At 49.6% G+C, this 23651-nt stretch overlaps 1 protein-coding gene across 1 annotated transcript in view; it reads right to left on the bottom strand.

Moving 5' to 3' along the window:
• The window catches only part of C9H1orf94 (chromosome 9 C1orf94 homolog), a 35406-nt gene extending 13567 nt beyond the window's left edge, over positions 1-21839 (bottom strand). Inside the window, 5 exon segments of the mRNA XM_033115474.1 lie at positions 1254-1429; positions 2454-2711; positions 6008-6696; positions 21512-21815; positions 21818-21839. Coding sequence (XP_032971365.1) covers positions 1254-1429; positions 2454-2711; positions 6008-6696; positions 21512-21815; positions 21818-21839 — 1449 coding nt within the window.
• Between the last annotated feature and the right edge of the window lie 1812 nt (positions 21840-23651).

Below are 23651 nucleotides of genomic sequence, written 5' to 3'. Positions count from 1 at the left end.
CAATAAAACTTTCAGGTGAAGGTCCTTCTCTACTCGCCCTCTCCCGGCTTTGCCAGGCCAGGCTGGGGCAGCAGATTCATAAGGACCTGGCCCCACAAGTTGGTGTGTGTTCTCGCCCTTCCTTCCATTCCCCTACATGCCCCCTTGAGAGGAGCCAGGGAGGGGAATAGAAGACAGAAATCTTTTTTTGTTGTTGTTAATTTATTGGGGTGACAATTGTTAGTGAAATTACATAGATTGCAGGTGTACAGTTCTGTATTACATCATCTATAAATCCCATTGTGTGTTCACCACCCAGAGTCAGTTCTCCTTCCATCACCATATATTTGATCCCCCTTACCCTCATCTCCCACCCCCCACCCCCCTTACCCTCTGGTAACCACTAAACTATTGTCTGTGTCTATGAGTTTTTGTTTCTCATTTGAGAAGACAGAAATCTTAGACACTGAGTGTCTGCCCTGGAGAAGCTGAGCACTACCTAGAGGGACTATTAAACTATTGGATTAGACAATGGTTTAAACCAGAGTGGACATTTATTTGATTTTTTTCTCCTTTCTACCCAGTGGGCAGCAGCTCTTCGGGGAGATTAAGTTGAATAGACAAAGTACAGAAAGTACATTTTCCCTGCATAAGTAAGTTCTGTGAGTAAAATTTCTAACCCTGCTGTAAGTGTTTCATCATCCCTTTGTGTCTGGCCACGTATTCGCTTTCAGCTATGGGCCCAAGACTAAGAATGAGTACCAAGCCACCTTAGGCAGGACAAGCTAAGACTGCTCAGATGAAGTTTAAATGAAGTTTAATTTGTCATCTACAGCAGGACACTTGAGAGTGAAAGAGGTGCTATTAATAATTATTCTGAGACAAAAGGCCTAAACTGGGACTGTCACAGGTAATCTAGGATGCATGTCATGTAACTATAAAGGAAGCCACAGGAGGAGGTGGGTGGGAAAGAAGGACTATGCCATCCCCCTATCCTGGGTGTCCCAGCCCTAGCAATGCAGCTCTGGAATGCACGGCTCAGAGTGCCCAAACAAAGGATATTAGAAATATATAAGCACATGCATGTGTGTGCCTCCGTGCACATGTGTGAATGTGTGTACCAAATAGTCGGTGGGATGTGGCCACAATGGAGCAATTAGGTAATGATTCTCAAGGATCTTTGTGAATTAGGCTCCCTGACGGCCACAGCTCCTCCGTAGCCAGAACCAGGTAGATGGCCTCTGGGGAGCCAGGCCCGGGACCCGGTCACTCACCTGGTACTGTGGGAAGGTGGAGTGATTTGTGAACACTGGCGGAGGTGGATAGTTCAGGTTGAGCCAGAGTGGCTGGTTCAGGGATGCTGAAGTTACGGCGGTGGCAAAGCGGGGGGTAAAGACGTTCCCTATGTACTTGAGGTTGTTTTTGTCGGCCACCGTCACAGGTGGGTTATCTGTAAGTCACAGGAGAGGTAGAGGAGTGAAGTGACAGAGGAAGGGAGAGGCGTCTTCAGCACCATGACTGCCCCCAGGGTTGATATTCTCAGAGCTCAGGGCTTGTAAGCTCCGAGAGTGTTCTTCAAATTCTGGTGAATTCCCAACTACAGGAAAATGTCATTAGCTCACACCTTGCCAGTTTGGAAGGTGAGAAACTCCCAGCAGGGCCTGCCTTGGAGCTTCTCTCTCCATCATTCACCAGTAAAGGAGGCAGTGTAGCAAGAGAATACAATAAACTAGATTGCTAGGGCTATATTTCACCTGCATTCAAAACCAAGTTCTTTCAATTGCTTTAGAAAAATCCAGTTTTGTACAAATAACTGGTATGCTATTAGAAGTCATTCTTATCATATTATTAAAGCAGCCCCCTGAGGATGTATGCTTGGCAACACCGAGGACCTTGCATATACTGATGTATCTGTATTGGAATCATTTCTTTAAAATAAATATTTGAAAACATTATATAATTCACCGTGTTATGACTCAAACTTAATCTGAATGAATGAGATTTAGTTGAGTTGTTTTAGGATATGAATCCTGGATCCTCTCCTTCGACAATAAGTCTTGTGGGCTTATAGATTCAGAGATGGGGCCTTAATTGGGATCCTTTTTGGGAAAGGAGGTTTGACTCAAACCGTTGTAGGAGGGCAAGGGAAAGAAAGCATGATCGTGAATAATTGCAATATACAAATAGTCTGAAGCATGGATTTTTCTGTGGCTTGGGCGGTGTTCAAATTGACCACAAAGAATGCTCGTGTGACCCCTGATAGCTAACATTTCTCTAGCAGTTGCATTCCCAATAAGGGACACAGGGAGAAAGTCATTTCTGCCATTTTATAGGTTTGACAACTGACACCCAGAGAGACACAGTGACTTGTTCATGGATGAGATGGCCATTTGATGGCAGAGCCACTCCCAGGGCCTGTGAGGTTTTCTGACACCCCTTTTTCTACAGACTCTCTCTAGGCAGGGTCAGCTTACGTTTTAGCTCCGGCCCATCCACCTCTTTGCTGCAAAGCCTCAGCTGCCCGCTTGGGTTCTTGGTGGCCCCAAGAAACTCACAGAGCAGGTTCTTTTCAGCTGGCCATGCAGGCTTCTTGGCTGGCTGGGCTATGGACATGGAGCCCACTGGGTCACTGCAACCCTCCTCACCGCAGATGTCCTTCCGGCTCTGGGGCCACTGACTGAGAAAGAGGCTCTCTCGACTCTTGGTTGGTTCCTTGGTGCCAAGGTTCCGTTCTACAGCAGGAGAGAAACTGAGTCAACAATTCTAGAAGGCCAAGTGTTGGATGCAGAGGGTACTTTCTTATGGACTAAGCGATGGATCTTCTACACACCTCAGGCTCAGACCACTCTGGGGTCTCTCTGCCAGCCAAATCCAATCCCAATCTCTTCCCTGAGGCCTTCACTGACCACTACCCATTCTGGTCTTCCCCTCTCATGCACCCATCCATGCATCTATCCGTTCTTTCCTTTCTTTCTTCTTTCCTTCCTTCCTTCCTTCCTTCCTTCCTTCCTTCCTTCCTTCCTTTTTCCTTCCTTCCTTCTTTCCCTCCTTCCCTTCCTTCCTTTTTTCTCTTCTCCCTGCCTCCTTTTTTCATCCCTTACCTTCTTTCCCACCCTCCATATTGCCAGGCTCCAGATAAGAGCAGTGGACATTGTTCTTGCCTCCAGGGAGCACCTGGAGACCCCATTCCCACAGACACATGGTTTAAACCACGTTCTGGTTCTTCAGCATAGACCAAGCCTTGGTGCTCACGGGCAGTTTAACTCACTCATCCGTGCCAGGCCCTGACCTGAGTACTGGGGACACTGCGATGAGTCAGAGCCAGACCCGGCCCTGCAGGAGCTCACAATAAGGAGGAAGAGAGAGACAGACCCAGAAATAGCTCTGGACAAAGCAGATGGGGACTGTGAGGGGACAGTGGGACACAATGGGCGAAGGTGGCTGTGACAGCTTCTATCCGAGAGGTTCAGAGGGCTTCCAGAAGGAAGTGGCCCTTCAGCAAGGCCTTACATCCAGAGGTACGAGGGAGGAGGGGATGGCAGGAAAAGGGTGCCTGTAGGCCAAGGCAGGGAGGCATCAGAGAGACAGAGTGAGTCATAGGATGTGGTCAGTGCCAGGCTCAGGTCTTTCTCCAAACAGACCGACTGTTCCCCCAGTGTGAGGACACTGTCTGGACACTCATGGGACCCTCCACATCAGTGGTTTTCACCCATATTTCCTTTTTAGCCATGGAACTCTTTCTCCAAACAAAATTAAGAAGGCACTGCTTGGTTGAAGGAGGGAAGAGGACTGGGCACCCCCAGCACCCTTCACTCCGTCCCCAGCGAGGAGGTCCTGTTCTCCATGGAGATTGGCTGGGAAATGGCACTGGACATACCTCAGGCACCACGGATCATTTGCAGCAGGCAGATCAGAGGGCCTTTGTCCACTTGCTGATCTCTACTTGTTGGGAGTGGATCTGATCATACCAGCTCTTGCCACATGGCCTTGGGGCTAAGTCTGGGCAGGACTGGACCTGCCCACCTAGCATCATCCCAGCAAAGGAAAGAGCTGCTTTAGCTTGAGCCAATTTAGGAGAAAATGACATTTTTAGCAAAATGTGTCCCTAGACTCTCTTCCAAGAGTTTCTCTTGTTGCTGAGTTTTGCCCCCAGCTAGTGTGCTGAAATAACAGTACACACTAATAATAACCTTTTCCCCAGAGACCCACACACCTGCAGTCTTTCACACACACCTTCAGTCACCCTAAACATGCTTGCCACTTACTCATTTCCAAAGCTCCCTCTTCCAACATCTGTGTACACAGTACACGCACATTCTTGCCTGTCATTCCTTTGACTCACTCACACGTACACAACTACACACACAGGACGGACACACACAGAAACATAGACACATAGACACACTCAGCTGAACCCACACCCACATTTTCTCTAGCAAACACACTCACACCTGTAAAGCTCCCTTTGGCTCACCTTTGCCCACACATTTGGACACACAGACACACGCAAATGGTGGTGAGGGTGGAGGAGACAGGACTAACTCCCAGCAGCCCCACTGGAGAGAGATATCCAGGCGTGCTTCCTGGAGAAGGAGGTGGAAGAAAGTGCCCTCCTTCAGGCAGGCTAATCCCCAAAGGGCCCTCTGGCTCCTAGAGGCCTGCCTGAGACCCAGAGTCCAGCGTGGTGTCCGCAGCTCTGATTCCTTGGCCTTCCCATAAAGCTCCGGCACACAGATTGTTCTCTAGGGTGACTCTGTTCCTATTTCCTTAGGGACATGGATTTGGGCTCTCTCAATAGAGGCATCTCTCAGTTATCCATCAACGCTCACAGACTGGGGGTATATTTCCTTTTGGTTTTCTCCTAGTGACAACTGACTATAGGCAAATGCCACTGCCATCAGTCTGCTTTCTTGGAACTATCCATTCTGAGTGGCTAAAGAAGAAAAGGCACAGAAATGCAGAACCTGAGGGTGGGGTAGCAGAAACTTGGGAGTGGTTGGATCTCTTAGGAAGGATGTGGGCTCCTCAGTTAGGGGATGGAAATATACTTTCCTAAGGGCTTAGAAGCCCCATAGTCTGAACTGCACCTGGAGAATTTAGACATTCATCCCCTGCCCCAGAGAGAGAACCAGGCTTCATGGTCAGAACAGGCACCTCCATCAGAAGCCAAATGACTCCAGCTGTCAATCAAATCTCTCTGCCATCCAGCTTAAAGTTCCCATGTTGCATTTCTACCCAGGACTCAGCTTGGGTAAATACTTCTTTTGGTGTACTCTGGATACCTGGTGGATTAAAAAATGAGCCAGGGGGGCTGGCCCGGTGGCTCAGGCGGTTGGAGCTCCGTGCTCCTAACTCCGAAGGCTGCCATTTCGATTCCCACATGGGCCAGTGGGCTCTCAACCACAAGGTTGCCAGTTCAACTCCTCGAGTCCCACAAGGGATGGTGGGCTCCGCCCCCTGCAACTAAGGTTGAACATGGCACCTTGAGCTGAGCTGCTGCTGAGATCCCAGATGTCTCAGTTGGTTGGAGTGTGTCCTCTCAACCACAAGGTTGCCGGTTCAACTCCTGCAAGGGATGGTGGGCTGCACCCCCTGCAACTAGCAACGGCAACTGGACCTGGAGCTGAGCTGCGCTCTCCACAACTAAGACTGAAAGGACAACAACTTGACTTGGAAAAAAAGTCCTGGAAGTACACACTGTTCCCCAATTCCTGTTCCCCTTCCCCAATAAAATCTTTTAAAATAATAATAAATAAATAAATAAATAAATAAAAATGAGCCAGGTACCAAATGTGCCTGCCCCTCTTCTCAAAGCAGGCTGGGATCAGCTGTGCTCTGTAGATGGGCACCCAGCACAGGGGTCCTGCAAGCACTGAAAACAGCTGCACCTAGGGGCTGCATCCACCAGAGAGACCACCTTGTCCTCTGCACAAAGATGATGTACGCACCACTGCAGCCCAAGTGGTTGTCTGGTAAGTTTCTACTCCCTGCAGGCCCTCCTGCTAGCCCTGCTCCCTGCCCCACTCACCTATCAAGTGGTGGCCCTCCACAGCAGGGTCTGTCTCGGATTTGGAGCAGATCTTGGCAAACACTGGGAGCTGCCTCTTCTGAGCAGGGAGCTCAGAGAGCTTATTGGAGGGTGCGGAGGGAGGCGGGGGAGGCAGCAGCAGAAACGGGCCCTTTGCCCCGGGCTCCCGGGGTCGGGAGCCGCTGAACATGCTGTTCTGCAGGAAGTCCTTGATGACCCTTGTCTCCTCCAGCATCACCTTGTTGTCAGCAGCCTTGGACATTTCCATGGACTTCAGCGGGAACTGGGCCAGGAGCTTGCTGATCTCCGAGTTGGAGGCACCGAGGCTGTGGCCCCCATCTTCTCTCCCCTTGGCACTCTTGACCTTGGTAGCACGCAGGATGCCTGTGACTGTCGACATGGCAGAATTGCAGTCCTGCCGGCTGCCGATAGCAGACACGGCCACATTTGGCTCCAGAAGCTTGTCACCGACAATGACAGAGGCTCCTGAGCACTCATTGCTACCTGCCACCAGAGGAGGCATGAGAAGGCAGGGAGCTGGTTGTCTAGGCCCCTTGGGAGAGCTGCTGGGTGCCTCTGGCTCCCCTGAACTCTCTGTGACCAGGATGAGGTGTTCTTTGGTCAGGCTCAAGAACTCCTGCTCCACCAACAGGGAGATCTCATCTTTGCCACTGCTGAGTGCCAGGGCTCTGTAAACAGGTCAGAAAGACAAGTGGCTTTAGTTCCAGCACATGAAGGGTGGCTCTGCAGCAGGGCCTAGGCCCCAAGGTGGCCCCCAGAGGAGCAAGGGACCCCAACCCCACACCAGTCTCCCCAGCCCAGAGCAGCAACACCCACAACATCTGGCTGTCAAAACCAGGAGAGATTCCAAACACCCGAGTGGGATGGGAGGCTGCAGGAACCCCAGATGTCCTCTTAAAGGACTCATGCACGGACTCACTCGCTCACAGGCACTCACTCTGGGCTCCAGTGGAGGGACGGTGATTGGGGGGGAGGGGGCATCGGAGACATAAGGGGAAAGACTGAGTTTTGTGGCTTCAGAGTCTGAAGGGACAGTTGCCATTTTTCCTGGGTGGATTCCTCCTCCCATGCATCTTTCCTATATTGCACCCCATCCCATACCCATGGCCAAATCTGAATCTGAATTGGTCTGGTGAGCTCCATGCGCTCCACCCTAGTGACTCACTGAGACCCTGCCACACCCAGCTCCCTACCACTCAAGGCTTTATCAGTAGCTAAACCTTATAGAAGCTGGCAGCTGGCAGCAGTCCTGGCTTTTTGCAGAACTACCCCAGAACTGGTACTGGTGGCAGCTGTCCTCAGTTCACAGTGTGGCTCTCCCCTGTACCTCCAGGTCCAGCACAGGCAGTGACCAACTGTGGATAGCTTTGCAGCTCCTACCAGGTAGTCCTTGGCTGGTCACAAGCAGGGGCTGACCTTGGCCTACACTGGAGCCCCTCTCAGGGAACCCCAGAAACAACATACTTGGAGTTTGGCTTCAGAGCACAGTAGACTATGACCCAATTAGCCCCACAAGTGGCACACCCAAAGGGTGGTCTCAATAGGCACCAGAGCTGGCTGGGTGAATCCTGCTCTGTCAGATAAGACCCCCATACTGCAGCCCATAAGCTGTGGATGTGGTCTAACCCTACAGCCAGTCATCCTGAGGGTCAATCCCACTGATGTGCCAATAGCAATCCAGGCTCAACTATAGCATGAGGGCACACACCACCCACACAAGGGACACCACTGAAGTACCCAGGACAGGTGACCAGGGAGACTGTGCCATTGTGCACCCCACAGTGCACCTACTACATAAGGCCATCTGGCGAGATTGGGACACGTATCTCATCTACGTGATACATAGAAACAAACACAGAGAGGCAGCCAAAATGAGGAAACAAAGAAATACGTCCCAAATGAAAGAAAAGGAGAAAACTCCAGAAAAAAGAACTAAACAAAACAGAGGCAAGCAATGTACCAGAGACAGAGTTCAAAACACTGGTTATATGGACACTCAAGGAACTTAGTGAGAACATATCACAGAGGTCAATGGGCCTGTCAGGAAGCTGGCATTCCCAGAAGGGACAGTACAATACCAACAATGGAGGACACCACTTTGGCTGTGCATCCTCCATGTGCCCCTGAAAGACTGCCCAGAGGACTTGGCCCTCCCTGGGACAGACTCTACAAAATTCTATTTCTGTGCATCTGCCACAAATCCACTACAGGCCAGACAGGAAGCCAGCATCCACATGCATGCTTGAATGCAATCCTCTCTGCACCCCAGGACAATAGACAGTATCATCCCTACTTTACAGATGGGAAAAGTGAGCCCGAAAGAGGCTAAGGACCTTGTCACTGAGAAAGTGAAGAGGTTGGTGTGGGGATGTGGGTGGGTCCAGCTGCCATCACCCCACCGGGCTTTCTGTCCAGGGATATCATCCAACGAGGTCTCCGAGCTTGCCCTGAGGCTGGGCTTTGTTCTCCAATCTGAATGCAGTCAGGGGTAGCGCTGGGCTCGTCCCATCACTCCAGCCTATGGAGGATCATTGCAGTGAATCCCAATACTGTTATCCGTGGCATTAGCTGTCCCTTACAGCTGCGTATCAGCTGCACAGCTGATGAACATGTCTTCTGGGTCTCCCACCAACTTGTGGATAGAAATGTTGAAAGGGAGAGAATCCAGGGCTGAGCCTTAGCGACTCTGCTGGAGACCCTCCCCGCAACCTAACGGTAATCCTGGATCCACACTTTGAGGGAATAAATCAATCAATTCAGTCACTATCATCCCATCTCCACTTCTCCAAAGCAGCCTTTGTCCAACACCTCACTACAATCAAGATTCAACACAGTAATTCTTGATGAAGGGTCTTCTGAACTGCCCCCTCCACCTCCAAGAAAACAAAATTCATTTGTTCTTATGTGTTCTAGAAAATCGTATATCCACAGAGCTAGGGCATTCTCAGAACTCTGATCAAACCATTTCCCCATTTAAACCCTCATGTGGATTCCCATTACACATAGAATAAAATACAAACTCCTTTTTGACCCCCAGGGCACTATACAAAATGGCCCGATGGTCCCCTCCCACCTTGACTTCCCCTTCTTCCAGCCACTGTGGCCTTATAAATATTTCTTGACATGTCAAGTTCATTCCAGCCCCAGGGCCTTTGCACATGGAATGCCAGCTCATTCCTTGACTGGCTCCTTCTCATCATTCATGCCTCAGTTCGAGTTTCATACTCTCAAGTAGCCTTTCCTACCTTTTTTTCTAAAAGTGTCCCTCCCACCCCGCCTTCCTGGGCACTCTCTGCTCCATCAATCTGTTTATTTTCCTCCTATCACCACCATAGAGTATCTTTCTTTTATGTCTTTATTCCCCGCAACAACATATCATCCCTGCGCAGGGGCTGTATCTCATTCACAACAGAGGCCTTGGGGACTAGAACAGGGCTTGGCACATAACTCCAGCTCAGTAAGTAGTCATTGAATAAATGAGCGAACTAGTTCATGAACTTGCCTTTACCCTTGTCCATTTCCAGAGCTCTTGATTTCAAGAGCTCCGTTGCCAAAGACTGCCCAAATTCTTGCACTAGTTACAACCTGTCTGGCTCTGATTCCATTTTCTGTCCTCTCGTCTCATGTCCCACCTCTGGCCTGGCATCCCCAGGAGCTGTTCACTAACCACCCTGCTAGGCCCAGTCCTGACCTCTGCAAGGCAGTCAGGTCCCTGGCAGACCCCACACAGAACCGCCTGACTGTTAGTAACCACGCTGGGGCTCACAGAAAGATTGTCCATTCTCCCTACAACTTTGCTGGGTTCAACATCAAGCCTACTCACCTGCATTTCCTGGAATCAATCATGTTTTCTCTCTTCCTAAGAAGTTTTGCCAACGTTGGCACGTCTCTCGTGCTACTTGCTTTCTCCTTTGAGTAGGTAAAAACCATAAAGTCTGCCACAGACTACCACAGTGAATCACTCAGGGAGGTTAACCCAGCTGCCGGGCGCTGACAAAGGAGCAAGAGTCAGAACCGGTGCCGTGGCTCTAGCTGCTGCCGCCACCTCTGCTTTGTCCAGCTCCAGAAATGAGAGGTGTCTGATGGTGGCTCTGTGCATGGGTGCTGGGCATTATATCTGTGTTCACAGTGTACAGAGTTATATAAAAATAAAGGCTATTGACTGGCTGGCACCCCTTCCCAGAATAATGACTAAGCAAGCATGCTGTTAGCTCCCCGACAGCAGTTCTGTGTACATGATAACACAGAGCAAAGATGAAAACTGCTATTCATTTGAGCCAAACAACAGAAAAATGCAAGCAGAAAATTGTTAGTGCTGGAAGAGGACATCAAAACAAATATTTTCTTCTTGCTATGGTATTTCAGACCATCCACAAACAGGGTTCCCAGGCCTGGTGCCCAGGCCACACGGCGGATTGAAGAGTAAAGCGAGGGAAGGGTTCAGAGTCCCGCACAGACCTGGGCTTGAATGGCGGTCTGTCCGCAGACTGACCTCATGACTGTGGGTGAGATTCTGACTTCTCTATGTGCCTGCATGGGTGGAACAGCAGAGCACAATGGCTAAGAGTTCAGTCTCTGGAAGGAGGCAGAAACTGGATTCAAATCCCCAGTGCTTCATGGAGGCCAGACCTTAAGTAAGCTGCCTCAGGTCCTAGCTCACAAAATAGGAAGAAGGATTCGCATTTATTGGAGTGCTAACCAGCTAGCCAGGCACTTTCCATGCAAAACTCTGATTTTCACCCCCACAGCAGCCCCAGTGGGGATTATACCATAGGAACGGCCCCAGATTATCACATCTTTGTCTTCCTGGATCCAGGTCCTTTGGTAATTCCCACCCATCTTAACTCAAGTAATAAGTAAAGTGCTTGGGCAGTAGGGCTTACTCCCATGTTTGTCTTGGGACTCATTTTCCTCCAGGTGAATGAACCCAGGAGAGTCCACTGGAGGATGACACATCCCCCAGAGGGAAACGAGCAGTGGGCCAGACCCAGCTGACTGCAGGCGTTGGGCGAGTATCAGCCACACCCATCCAAGCCCAGCCCCCACCAGAGAAAACACCCAGCTGAAGTCAGCCCGGACTACTGAACTACAGGAATGGAAGCTAAGTAAATAGCTGTTGTTTTGAGTCACTAAGCCTTGGGGTGTTTTGTTGTACATCAAAAGCTAACTGACACAGATAGATACCATTATTCCAGTTTTTAAAATGAAGAAGGCAAGGGGCAGAGAAGTTAAAGAATTTTCCCAAAGTCACAGAATTAAGTAGAGACAAAGTGGCAAACTTGCTCAGATGTCACTCTCTTAACCACTAGGCTACATGGCTCTGAAAACCCAAGTGAAATGCTGTATGTAAGAATACCAGGGGTACATACCTAAGTTAGAAGTGCGAGAAAGGGCTCTTTGAGGAGGTGTCATTTCAGCTGGGGCCTAATGGACAATAAGCATTTAGCCAGGTAAAGAACGCAAAGAAGAGCTTTCCGGACACAGGGAACAGCCTGTGCAAACACTGCAGGATAGGCAAGAGCTTGGTACATGGATGGGATTACGCTCAGGTGGGTGGGGTACATCGATTGGGGGTTGGGACGGTTCACAGCAGATGAGGTTAGAGATGGTAGAAGTCAGAAAGTGCCAGTTCTTAGAGTGATGCTAAAGGATTTCATTCTGAAGGAACAGGGAAGCCATTGGAGAGGTTTCAGCAGGGAAATGTCAGACTCTGATTTCTCCCAGGAAGCAAGCAGTCCAGAGAAATGACAGGAGGGGACTGAGGCCTGAGCCAGGACCTGTGCTCTGCCCGCCAGGTGCCAGGTGTTATACTTGGCACTTGTCTCCACAACCATGAGGAAGAAGTAACATCTTGATTCCCAATTTAGAAAGAGGAAACTGCGCCTCAGGAAGTATGAATGACAACTTCAAGTTCACCCAAGAGAATAAGTACTGAAGCAGAACTGGGTCTCAAGTCCACATGGCTCCAAGCCCCTCCTCTTAGCCACTACCCTACACGTCCCACAACAGGAGAAGTGGGAGAAAGAGCAGGGCCTTTACACTCAGGAGACTTGCATTCAAATCCCAGCTCTGTCCTTCCTGACGGGGTGACCTTAATTCACTTCCTTTCTCTGGGTCTCAGTTGCAGGAGGGCCAAAAACCAGGAACCAGCCAGGAACTAGGAGAATGAAGCAGCAGAAGACAGAACTTGGTGGGCAGGTGGGTGTCCAACTCAGGGATTTGAAGGAGCCATGGCTGTGAGTGAGTAAGGGTGGTAAGGAAGGATCAAAGGGCCCCAAACTAGGAGAGGCTTTCATCTTGGATGCAGAGGCTGTAACGCTCAGCCTGGCACCGGCCACCAGGGGGCCCAACCTTCACTTGACCCAGGCTGGTGGACATTTCTGGATCTTCCTGTCTGCATGGGACCTATCTTCTATTCCCCTGGTGCACGTCACAGCACCCAGGGTGGCCCCGGACCAATGTGGAGGGAAGGGACACAGCCATCTCTGTCAAAGATACCTTGTGTCTTCCTCCATCTTCCCTCTCTTCCAGATCCGTGATTCACTGGACTGCCCTGGGTCCTCCTTCCCATATACACACCACACTATGCACACACACACACACACCATACCCATGCACACACACCCCAACCTATGTGCACACACACACAGCACCGCTATGTACACACATGCCAAACTCATGAACATACACTCACCCATGCACACACACACACCAAACCATGTGCACACACACACACAGCACAGCCAAGCACACACACACTACACATATACACCACAGATAGGCACACACATGCATACACAGCACAGCCATGTACACACCCCTCAAACCATACATATACACCCATGTGCACGCACATGCATATACACACACGCATACACACATACACACACCCCACTATAGCCTTATGGAAAACCAGCAGGAAGAAAAGGAACCAGGGAAGGAGGGTGGATTTCACCTGTCTCCCAACCTGAGGGGTCTGGGCGGAGCTTTTTCATTTTGCAGATGGAATGGGCAGTTGAGAGAAGCTGCAGATTCAACTGCCATCCTAGGGCCTGTGCACCTGTGTCCTAAAGGTACCTGGAAACCCTCTGAGCTGGGACCTCTCTAGCAAGGGGTTGGGCAGAGGGCCTTTAGAAAGCTCTGGCCTTCCCAACCCGCCCCTCTCCTCCACTCTCTAGGCTGTGGTGAGGATTAAGTGAGATGATGAACGTAAAAGCAGTTGGTAAACTGTAGCAGCGCTATGCAAATGTTAGCAGCTCCGACTGAGAGAGCTGCATGGTGTGGGGAACCCAGCCTCTGACAGGCTTGGAGCCCCACTGACCCTTCAGAGCCCAAGACCGGGCAGGTTAGGGGTGGAAAGTTGGGAAACGTGCCAAAACCTTCTGGGGATGGTGGCACTACCGGGTGGGGTTAAAGGAGGTAATACTGTAAAATCCCTCAGCTCCCCCAATGCCAAACCTGGACTTCGCGTCCTTTACATTTTTTAGCAAAGGCCTTCATAGAAAGTAGAGTCAGTTTTTACACTGTCACTGGCATACACTTAGAACTCAGGAAAGGTCAGTCTCCTTCCTTCATGCTTTTCTTTGGAACAACTCCTTCTCAAAGCCATGTTCCTGTTAAGCCTGAGGTTCCATCATCTTTGACCCTCAAAGTATCAGAGAACTTCCTGTGCATATGCACACGAGTTACCTGCAGGGCTTGTTTCAAACACAGATTCCTGGGCACTTTGGGGGAAATGGCAGTTCAGCTGGTCCAGAACAGGGCCCAGGTACATGCATGTGAGCAGGTCTCTCCTCCACTCTCTGCTCCCTACTCCCGAGGTTTTGATGCCAATGATACTCTTGGAGGCACCCAGCCAAGTACTAATTTTCCGCCAGACATTCCAGCTTGTCCCTGCCTGTCTCTCAGGGGAAGTGGGACAGCCTTAGAAGGCAGATTGGCAGGTAGAAGTAAGACACCAACCACTCCCCTGACCCCCCATTCTCCTGGAAGGGAAAAGAGAGGCTGAGGATACAGGCTGCAGGTGTGAGTTGGGCCAAAGGCGGGAAGGGTTGAGGGTGTCAGGGATTCAGTGAAATGGGGAAGGAGACGGAAATACGGAGGAATAACTACAGCAATAAAAGAGGTTCGGCTGGGAGCTACAGAGTGATTCTTATTGTTCAAATTATCTTTAAAACTTTTCATTTGAATCTGTTTAATAAGAGAAGGCTTACCCTAAGGAAGAGGTATTTTTTTTAATGTGACTTGGGAGCCGAATTGGAAAGAACGTTGCAACCAAGATATTAAAAAGGGGATTAAACCAAACCACTGGTGGCCTATCTCTGCAGGCTTCCACAACCTGCGACACAACTCCTGAAACCATAAAATTAAATTAAAAAGGGGGACACGGGACATGGGACGTTAATCATGATTCGTCTTCCCTTCACTGCTCATGGTTCCCAGTGCTAAGCAGACTCGAAAGGGCTATTGTAAACGGCTCCTGTTGTCTCAGGGCTCTCGTCTTGCAACTCCACAGCATTCCCATTTCTGCTGTGCCCTCTTTGAGCTCCACGACTCTGAGCACGTTGCCTAACTTCTCTGAGCCTTGGCTTCGTCATCTGTAAAAGGGGAGTAATATCAACCATCTACTGGAAGGGGTTGCTAAGATGATGAGATAAACAGAAAATTAAACAGAGCCTGGCATATATCAGGTGCTCAAGAAAATGTTAGTTTCCTTCTCTGCGGCTTAAGGCAGGAGGGGGGAAGAAACCCCTGCAATGTGTCGGCTTATTGCTATTCTGTCCTGATGTCACTCAGTGCTTCCTCTGATGACTGTGACTCCTTGCTTGGATCCTGGCCACCTCTGGGCCTCACTCACCCTCCCTGCAGTGCCATTTTTATGGTTCATCCATCACTCACGTCCTCATTCATTCATATACACTGCATAGCCACCAATTGCCAGGAACTCAGCTGGGTGCTGGGGAAATGAAGATGAGTAAGACACAGCCCTTGCCCTTAAGGGGCCACGGTCAAGTGGGGGAGGAGAGTTGTTGCCCCAAGGCAGGGTACTTGTGCCAGGTGACTACCTCATCAGAAATCCCATGCCAGAACTGAGCCAATAAATCCAGTTGGGATGTTATGTCTTCCCCTCTGGCTAACGGTCAACTCAAGAACTGGTCCTAAACTGACTCTTCCATTCCATCACCCTCCACGTGGCCCTCAGCGCTAGGGAAGCATTTGTCTGCCCTGACGAGCTTGCCTGCTTTCTCTTATTAGATAATAGGAGTTACGGAAACAAACTGTTATGTTCCCTTTTTGCCCCAGCTGCCAAGAATCTCAAAGCAAAATGCTGTCCTCAGCTAAGTAGTTTCCCTTAGCTTAGGTTTTCCGGATACATAAATCTCCTCTCCTCATACCATTGTTGATTACTTAGCCCCTGTCATTTTATCCTTGATAATAACAATAATGATGGTGGTGATGGTGATGGTGGTGATAATGGTGATGATGATGAACTTGGAGGTCTTATGCCAGGTGCTGCGTGAGCTTTATAGACCTTATTTCATTAACCTCCACTATAATTCTTTAAGGTGGTCACTATGACTTTTTCCATGTTTCAGATGAGGGAAATGGGGCACAGAAAGTTTGAGTAACTTGGTTATAACTAGGAAGTGTGTTGGGATTCTAATTCACTTGTCTCCTTATTTTAGTGTTATCTGATATTGATATTGTTATTGCCTTTAAACCTTCGGGAAAGAGAGGGGATATAATTGCTTATTGCAATTGAAAAGAGGAACATGGAAGAGGGAGGAAGGAAAAAAATGCCAAATGGGGTGAGCAGCGAATAATTCGGAGGGTACCGCAGTTATTCCAGGTCTTTAAGGATAGGTCGGATTCAGTAGACAGAGTTCTGGAAGAAAGGCATTCCCGGTAGTGGAGTAACCTGAACAAAGGCAAGGAGAGGTGGCCCTGCTGGGACTTCATCTTGGTTTAGAGAGAGTGTGGGGAAGAGCAGCAAGATGTGCACTATGATAAAGGCAGGGCCAACCACCGAGACCCTTGAAACAAATCACAGGGTTCAGAAGACAATGAGGGAGACCTGGAAGATGCCTGAGCAGTGCTGTTGATGTGCTTCAGGAAGAAGAAGTTGGTGAAGGGAGAAGGCCATCCAGGAGGAAAAGGAACCGGGTGAGATGTCGTGAAGACGGCAGGAGAGAGACAGGCAGGGGGCAGGTGACTGGAGGATGTGAGGAGACTGGAGGAGGGAAGGGTCAGGGACCTTGGACTTCTGTCTGCTGGCACCACTTCATTCACTAATTCACTTGACCACCAGGATGGCGATGCATCAATGTCAGCGTGATTGGGGTCATAGCAGAGGCTGAGACCCAGCCCTGTGAAGCTCAAGGGAAGAAGACACTTCAATGCTGGATCCAGGAGCAAAAGGATTCCAACCTGGAGCCCAGGGGTCTCAGAAGTCATTCACAAAGTCGAGGGATGTAAGGACATGTTTCAGGCAAAAGGGTGCATAGCAGCTTTCCTCAGAGAGGCGTTTGATGCCTCAAAGGGGAGAAAACACACGCCTAGAGCATTAGATTCTGTTCTAGGGCATCAGTCTGAGTTTCCAACTGTGAGTCTTGTCTTTGCCACTCCTATCACCAGGTTTCAAGTTTTATTTTGTTTTGTTTTTAATAAAAGTGGGGATATAGCCCAAGCAAAGTATTCCAGATATATTCCAGAAAAGTGGAACTCATCCATTTGTTTAAATACCAGCAGCACAAAGAATTGGTTTGTTGCCTGGCACCGAGAAGGCAACTGTTGGTTGAATGAATCCATAAATGACGAATGAACAAATTTGGTCGGGGCAATGGAGTCAACAGCAAATCTAAAGCTCCCGCCTGAGACTGTGCGATTGTAGGGACCAGGGGAATGAATGAATAAGTAAGCAACCCTACAATATGAGTCAGTAAGTAGCTGGCCATAATTCTCTAAAACCAAATTTAAGACTAATTAAAAGATAACTGAACACGATTCTGGAGTGTAATTGACACTAGACGGAACTATTGACTTCTCCCCACAATTTTTCCCTGTTTCTTCTCCACCACTGTAAATGGCACCACCGCCCAACCAGTGGCTCAAGCCAAAAACCTTAAGTCAGCTTTGATGTTTCTGTTGAGTGCCCTGAAACCATCAGCAGGTCTGTTGGCTCCTCTCAAATACACACTGAGTCCCCTACTTTCTCCAGCCCCTCTGCAATCACTCTGGTCAAGGCACCACCACAGTTGTACCTCTCCTGGACTATTGCAGCATCTTCCAAGAGGTCTCCCAACTTCTCTCACATACTTACAAACTATCTCCACACAGCAGCTAAACGATCTTCAAAAATTACTGAATCTGACCATACTACACTCCTTCCCCCAAACACCAAGGGTGTGTGTAACATTAACAAGAAAGATCTAATCTATACAGATTGGATCATCCCTGGAATACCGTTCCTGGTTCTGGTTGCTGCACCACTACAAGGACCAGCGGTGTGGGCAGGAAATTGATCCAGTTGGCACATGAGGGAAAACTTAGAAAACCAGAGGTGTTTAGCTTGTAGAAACAAGAAATCCTGAGGAATATTGTTGCCACCTTTTAATATCTAAAGGGCTATAGAGAGAAAGAGGGGATAGACTTGGTTTGGAGCCCTAAGGGCCAAATCCAGATCAAGGGGTATGAGTCTGATAGAGACAGATTTCCATACAGGAAGAAAGTGGTCTTTTGACAGTCAGAGTCCCTAACAAGGGAAGGGACTACTTTATGAAGTGGTAAGCTCCCCATCTCAGAAAGTGTGCAAGTGGATAACCACTTGGCGAGGATGTTGAGGAGGGACTCAAGCAGCAGCAGATGGCCTCCAACATCCCTTTCAGACTTGAGATATCGGGGTTTCTAAGATATATAGGGACACAGCCCAGAAAAAAATGTCTGACTAACAAGAGTTCTAGAACGTACTGATGAGTCGCCTCATAGCAGAAAACATCACCAAACCAGGTCTACAATTAAGCAGAGGAAAGGTTAGCTGAGAGGGGTCTGTGGGCCTGAAGCCATCCCAGAAACACGCTGGACAGCTCCCTGGATTTAAAATCTGTTATTGATGTGTGATCATTCAGAGTATGGGCCTGCCAAATATTGGACTATCCAAAAAGATGCCTCAGTTCCTAGGGGAAGATTGCCACCACTATTGGGTAGAAGCTAAGATGGTCCTGGGTTTGCTCTCTGAAACTCCACCGCTGCTGCTGCTGCTGCTGCTGCTGCTGTATCTTCTTCTTCTCTTCTTCTTCTTTCTTCTTCTCTTCTTCTTCTTCTTCTTCTTCTTCTTCTTCTTCTTCTTCTTTTCTTCTTATTATTATTATTATTATTATTATTATTTTTACTACTACTATTATTATTAGTTTCAGGTGTACAAACCAATGTAACAGTTAGACATTTACATCCTTCACGAAGTGATAACCCCCCTGCCCCAATCTATTACCCCTCTGACATCGTATATACAATTCCATTGACTCTATTCCCTATGCTGTACTCCACATCCTGTGACTATATATATATATATATAGTAACCACAATATTGTCACCACTTCTTAACTGTAGGGCCTCGGGCAAAGAAATTAACCCCTCCAAACCCGTTACGTCCTGTGTGGAAAGGATTTCGTTTAAAAACAGGGGAGGGAGGAGCTGAAACAATAATGGCACAAATTTGATAATTAGTGAAAGTCAGCAACAGACACATAGACGTTGACGATACTATTCTATTTGCTGTGTTTGAAAATGTGCATAATAAAAGTAAAAAGAGGGGGAGTTCAAAATAGCACCTGCCCTGTTCATAATAATTGTAGGGCTTAAAGAAATCATCATCATCATTCCGAGGAATTTTTACAAATCTTAGTTATTATCAGGAGTGTTGAAATATCCCATTTAACCATCCCAACAACCCTGGGAAAAGCACAGTAATCATCTGCATGTGGCAGATGAGGAAACTGAAGCTCGCGTAAATTAGACAAACCCCACAGCTGGCACAGGGCTGAAGCGACATCTGACACCAGCTCTCTGACTCCATCATCACAGCTGCCTTTATTTCAAGAATAGCTTGTCGTGGGCCGGCCCAGTGGCTCAGGCGGTTAGAACTCCATGTTCCTACTCCAAAGGCTGCCGGTTCGATTCCCACATGGGCCAGTGGGCTCAGTCCCGCAAGGGATGGTGGGCTCCACCCCCTGCAACTAAGATTGAACACGGCACCTTGAACTGAGCTGCCTCCAGGATGGCTCAGTTGTTGGTTGGAGCGCGGGCTCTCAACCACAAGGTTGCTGGTTCGACTCCCGGTGGGCTGCGCCCCCTGCAACTAGCAACGGCAACTGGACCTGGAGCTGAGCTACGCCCTCCACAACTAAGACTGAAAGGACAACAACTTGAAGGTGAACGGCACCCTCCACAACTAAGATTAAAAGGACAACAACTTGACTTGGAAAAAAGGCCTGGAAGTACACACTGTTCCCCAATAAAGTCCTGTTCTCCTCCCCCAATAAAATCTTAAAAAAAAAAAAAAAAAAGACTAGCTCATCGTGCTCGGCTTGGTTGATACCTACATGATTATGATATCATGTGTGCATCTAAGTCAGTGGTTTCCCAGCTCTTTTCTCAGGAGTGAAGCCCCTTTTTTTTTGGTTTTCAAACGTAGCCTTTACTCAGAACTCCAGTAAGTAACACCCATAAAAGGTCTGGCTGAAGTGAGGGTGGGGGCCCAGCCAGCAGGCCACTTGAATGCAGGGTGACCCCTGAAGTACCCCAGGGTCTATGAGCACAGTGTGAAAACCCCACATGGAAGCCAACAACAACAACAACAACGACGACCAAAAAAAACCCCCAGCCCTGAGAATTACATTTAAGGACAGCCTCATTTGTATAATGCAGCTCTCAGTCTCCTGTCTCCCATCACATCTGATACCCATTATCAGCTCTGAGGTGTACAAGGCAGGGCATATCATCCTCAATTTGCAGATGAGAAAAATCAAGGCCAAATGGAGTTAAGCAAACCGGCCAAAGGTGCTCCAGTTCACTTTTCGGCCAAGTGCAGACTGGAAATCGAGTCTGTCTCCATTAACTTGGTGTGACCTGGCAGAGAGGGTGCCATCTACTGGAATTGACACTGACCCTGGTTCACAAAGTGGACAATCAGCTCCTTGGCCATTGAGAGCCTGAGCACAGCCTCACGGGCCCCCTGCCAAGACCTTGTCCCAGAGCAGATGGGATAGGGGAGGGGAGCGGGGCTCAGTGCCACTGGACGGCCAGACAGCAAGATTTTGGCACTAGTCAGGTCATTCCCATCCCAGCCATGTCACGCTGAGCACAGGGAAGAGGAAGCAATGAACAGCCCGTGACTTCCACCTTCCTCTGCAGCCCTAAAAGGGACAGCAGGCAGCGCAGACCTGGGTAGCAGATCTGCGTTGCCTTTCTTCCTACCTGTTGTCTAGCGATCCCTGAAGCCAGATGCAGCTGCTAAGTGCCTGAATGGTTCCCCCACTCCAGAGCAGCTCTGAACTGAGCTGGAGCATGTGTTGGAACAGGCAACACTTAATTATCACTTAGTCTTTAATTAAGCCCTTAATTATTAACACTTAATCCATCTGTAAAATGGGGACACTAATACCTGTCTCATAGGGACTCTGGAGGATTAATTAATGTGTGCAGCCCACTTTGAAGATGCAAAGCATTGAACAAGTACTCACAGTGGCACTGATAACCACGGCAAATTTACTTGCTTTTGCTAACAAGATCCCTCCTTCCTCTCCTTGTGAATATCCACCGCCAACAATATCTGAATAATTGCCCTGGTGCAGAAACATTTAGCTCTGTGTTTCCCAGAAACAGGATTTCCCATCCCGGAAACGGGCTATTTCCACCCATCTCCTCACTCTTCAATTTTCTATTATGTCCTCTAAATATGTCAATGCCTTTCCAGTAAATATTTTGATGTGTGCTCTTGCAGCAGCTTCTGTGGAGTCTGAATGGGACAGCTGCTCCCTATATTAGGGAATTCCAGATGTGGTTTAAAACCACCAGACTTATGTGCCAATGCCTAGCCTTTGGAGATGGGAGGGAGCAAGAATCTCCTAGTTACCTTTGGGGAAGCCATCGGCATCTAACTCTGGGCCTGCCTGGCTAGGGTGGTTTTTCAAGGTCCTCAGATCCACATCTGGTTGCCTTTAGGATGAGAACTGTCCACTTAGTGGGCTGGTGAAGAGGCAGCAGAAAGACAGCCCTTGATTGGCTCTTCACCCAGGTTACTCCATAGGAGTTATATAGTTATAACTCTCCTATAAAGATTGGACAAAGGACATGGAGGGTAGAGGAAAAGTACATAGCATTTAGGGTTTAACCATACCGAACAATGGGCCAGAGCCTTCCCCCAGAAGGTCAGACCTCATCTCCTCCCTTTTCCCTTGGTGCCAGCCATGGAGAGGGAACACTCACTCTTCTTGGAGGCTGAGCCCATTGTCTCTTGGAGTCCCAGCCATGGGGGCAGAGAGCTGTTCCTTCGAGGTCCTGGGCTGCAAGGCCTCTGGCAGGCTCTGAACTCTCTTCCAGATTTCATGACAAGTCTTGTCTAAGCTGTCTTGGGGTGTATCCTGGTGGACCCAGATGTATCTGGGGAATGGCCCCAGGGCAGACGGACGCTTGGCCATCAGGGCCGAGGACGAGGGGAGCCCATTTCCACTGGCCATCCTCCTCCTCTCTTTGTGGAAGCCCCTTTGTCTGCCCAGGGCTGGAAGTCGGGGGACCATCCACCACCACTCTTCATTCACCAGGAAGGGAGATGAGGATGGGGCAGAAGCTGGTCAGTTCTGTCCGGCTGTTGCTCCAACGAGGTGATTATGTTCAGAGGCCTCTGATTTGTGTGCCAGTGGTGGATGGAGGTCGGCTTTCTTTTGGGGAGGCGGAGCTTATTTTGATTTGTTTTTATTTGCTCTTTCCTAACTTTTGCGCCCCTCCCCCTCTCCCTGAGAAGAAAATATTTAAAAGTCAACAAAAACCAGTAGCTTAGTAACCTTGGAATCCCCCTGAACTCAGGAACCAGGCGCCTGGGCGGGCAGAATGACATCTGGGAACAGCTGGAGGGGGAGGGCTGGCTCTCCCCACGGTCCCTGGCAGTCCCCCGTAGCTACAAGCCCCTGACAGCCTACGGAGCCTGGGGCTCAGCCCATTCTCACCATCGAGCCTCGCGGATGACTGGTGAGAGCCTGGCACGGTGCTAGGCACAGTTGGGGCAGGAGCCGGCCATTGGGCTCTCACTCAGGCCTTCCCAGGGACCCCAGCGCACGCCGAGGGCCAACGGCCCCCCAGAGCTGGCCTTGCTCCGCCTTGCTCGCCCCACTCCCCCCTCCTGACCCCTCTCCAGCGCCTGGCAGGAAAGTGCCCCAGTGTCCAGCGCCTGCTGCCTGTCTAGGATCCCCTCGCCTTAAAAGGGTGCTGTCTTTGGTGGGGGGAGTTGGGGGGGGGTCTTGGGCAGATTTGCTTGCTGGGGGCTCCACACCCTTTCCGGTCCAGCGCTGGAAATTCCTCTGTGCGTTTCAAACGCAAACGGCTCGGCTCGGTGCGCTCGGTGCGCGGGGTGCCCCGGGTGGGTTCGGTTGGGCCGGGGTGGGGGCCGCAGAGGGTCCCAGCGCACTTTCACCTCTTTGAAGTCGTGGCACTGCACGCCTGCTTGTCGCCACTCCGCAGGAACCTCAGGGCCTGCCTGCAACTCGATCACCTGATTTTGCCCTAACTGCCGTTTTATTGGGCCCTTACATTTTGCCAAGCGCTGGGCTTTCTGTGTTTTATATTCAATCCTGACAAGCTCACAGGAAGTTAGTGCCATTGTTGGAAACCGAGTCTCAAAGCCACAAATGGGCGTGTCCAAGGTCCATTAGGAAGGGGAGGAGCTGGATTCAAACTCAGGCTCCCCAGGCCTGATCCCGTGCTTTCAGCCACTGAGAAAGACTGGTCCTTTCTGCGCCAAGTTTACGGGTCCCAGGGGTGGGTGGGCAGTGGGTGGGTGGGAGTGGGGGGCTGGCGAAAAGGTGCAGAGAGAAGGGCTCAGTTAGCTGTTTGCTGCCTGGTGAGCTCTTCCCCTCACGCTAGATTCTTCTTAAAACTCAGAATTGGCATAGTTCCTCTGCCTGCAGGAGATCTCTAGCCCAAGGCGCCAGCGGTTGTACCTCCACTATTTCTCCCAGAAAAAGAGATGGAGAGGGCGGGAAAGAATAATGGGTGTGACTAGAGGAGATGGCAGTCCATAGATGAGAGTTGAATCCTGACATTGCCACTTCCTGTGTGACGCTAACAACTTTCTTCGCTTCTTCCATCCTCATCCATTCATTTGCCAGATATTGATGAACACTTCCTCTGTGCCAGATGAGTTGCCGGGCACTGAAGAAGCCTGAAGGTGATCAAAATTGGCGGGGTCCCTGCTGGAGCCTATATATTCTAGTGGAGGGAGAGAGGTCAAAGCACGCAAAACAAGTAAATAAGTAGTGATTACAGATGAAATAGAACTCTGATGGAAACTTACCAACAAGGTGAGGCAATGGGGAGGGGAATAGTGGCAGCATACAATGACGGTCCAGGCAGG

The sequence above is a fragment of the Rhinolophus ferrumequinum genome, chromosome 9, assembly GCF_004115265.2.
Source record: "Rhinolophus ferrumequinum isolate MPI-CBG mRhiFer1 chromosome 9, mRhiFer1_v1.p, whole genome shotgun sequence".
Lineage (NCBI taxonomy): Eukaryota > Metazoa > Chordata > Mammalia > Chiroptera > Rhinolophidae > Rhinolophus > Rhinolophus ferrumequinum.
The sequence above is the reverse complement of the archived record's forward strand: the minus strand, read 5'-3'. Positions and strand labels throughout refer to the sequence as shown.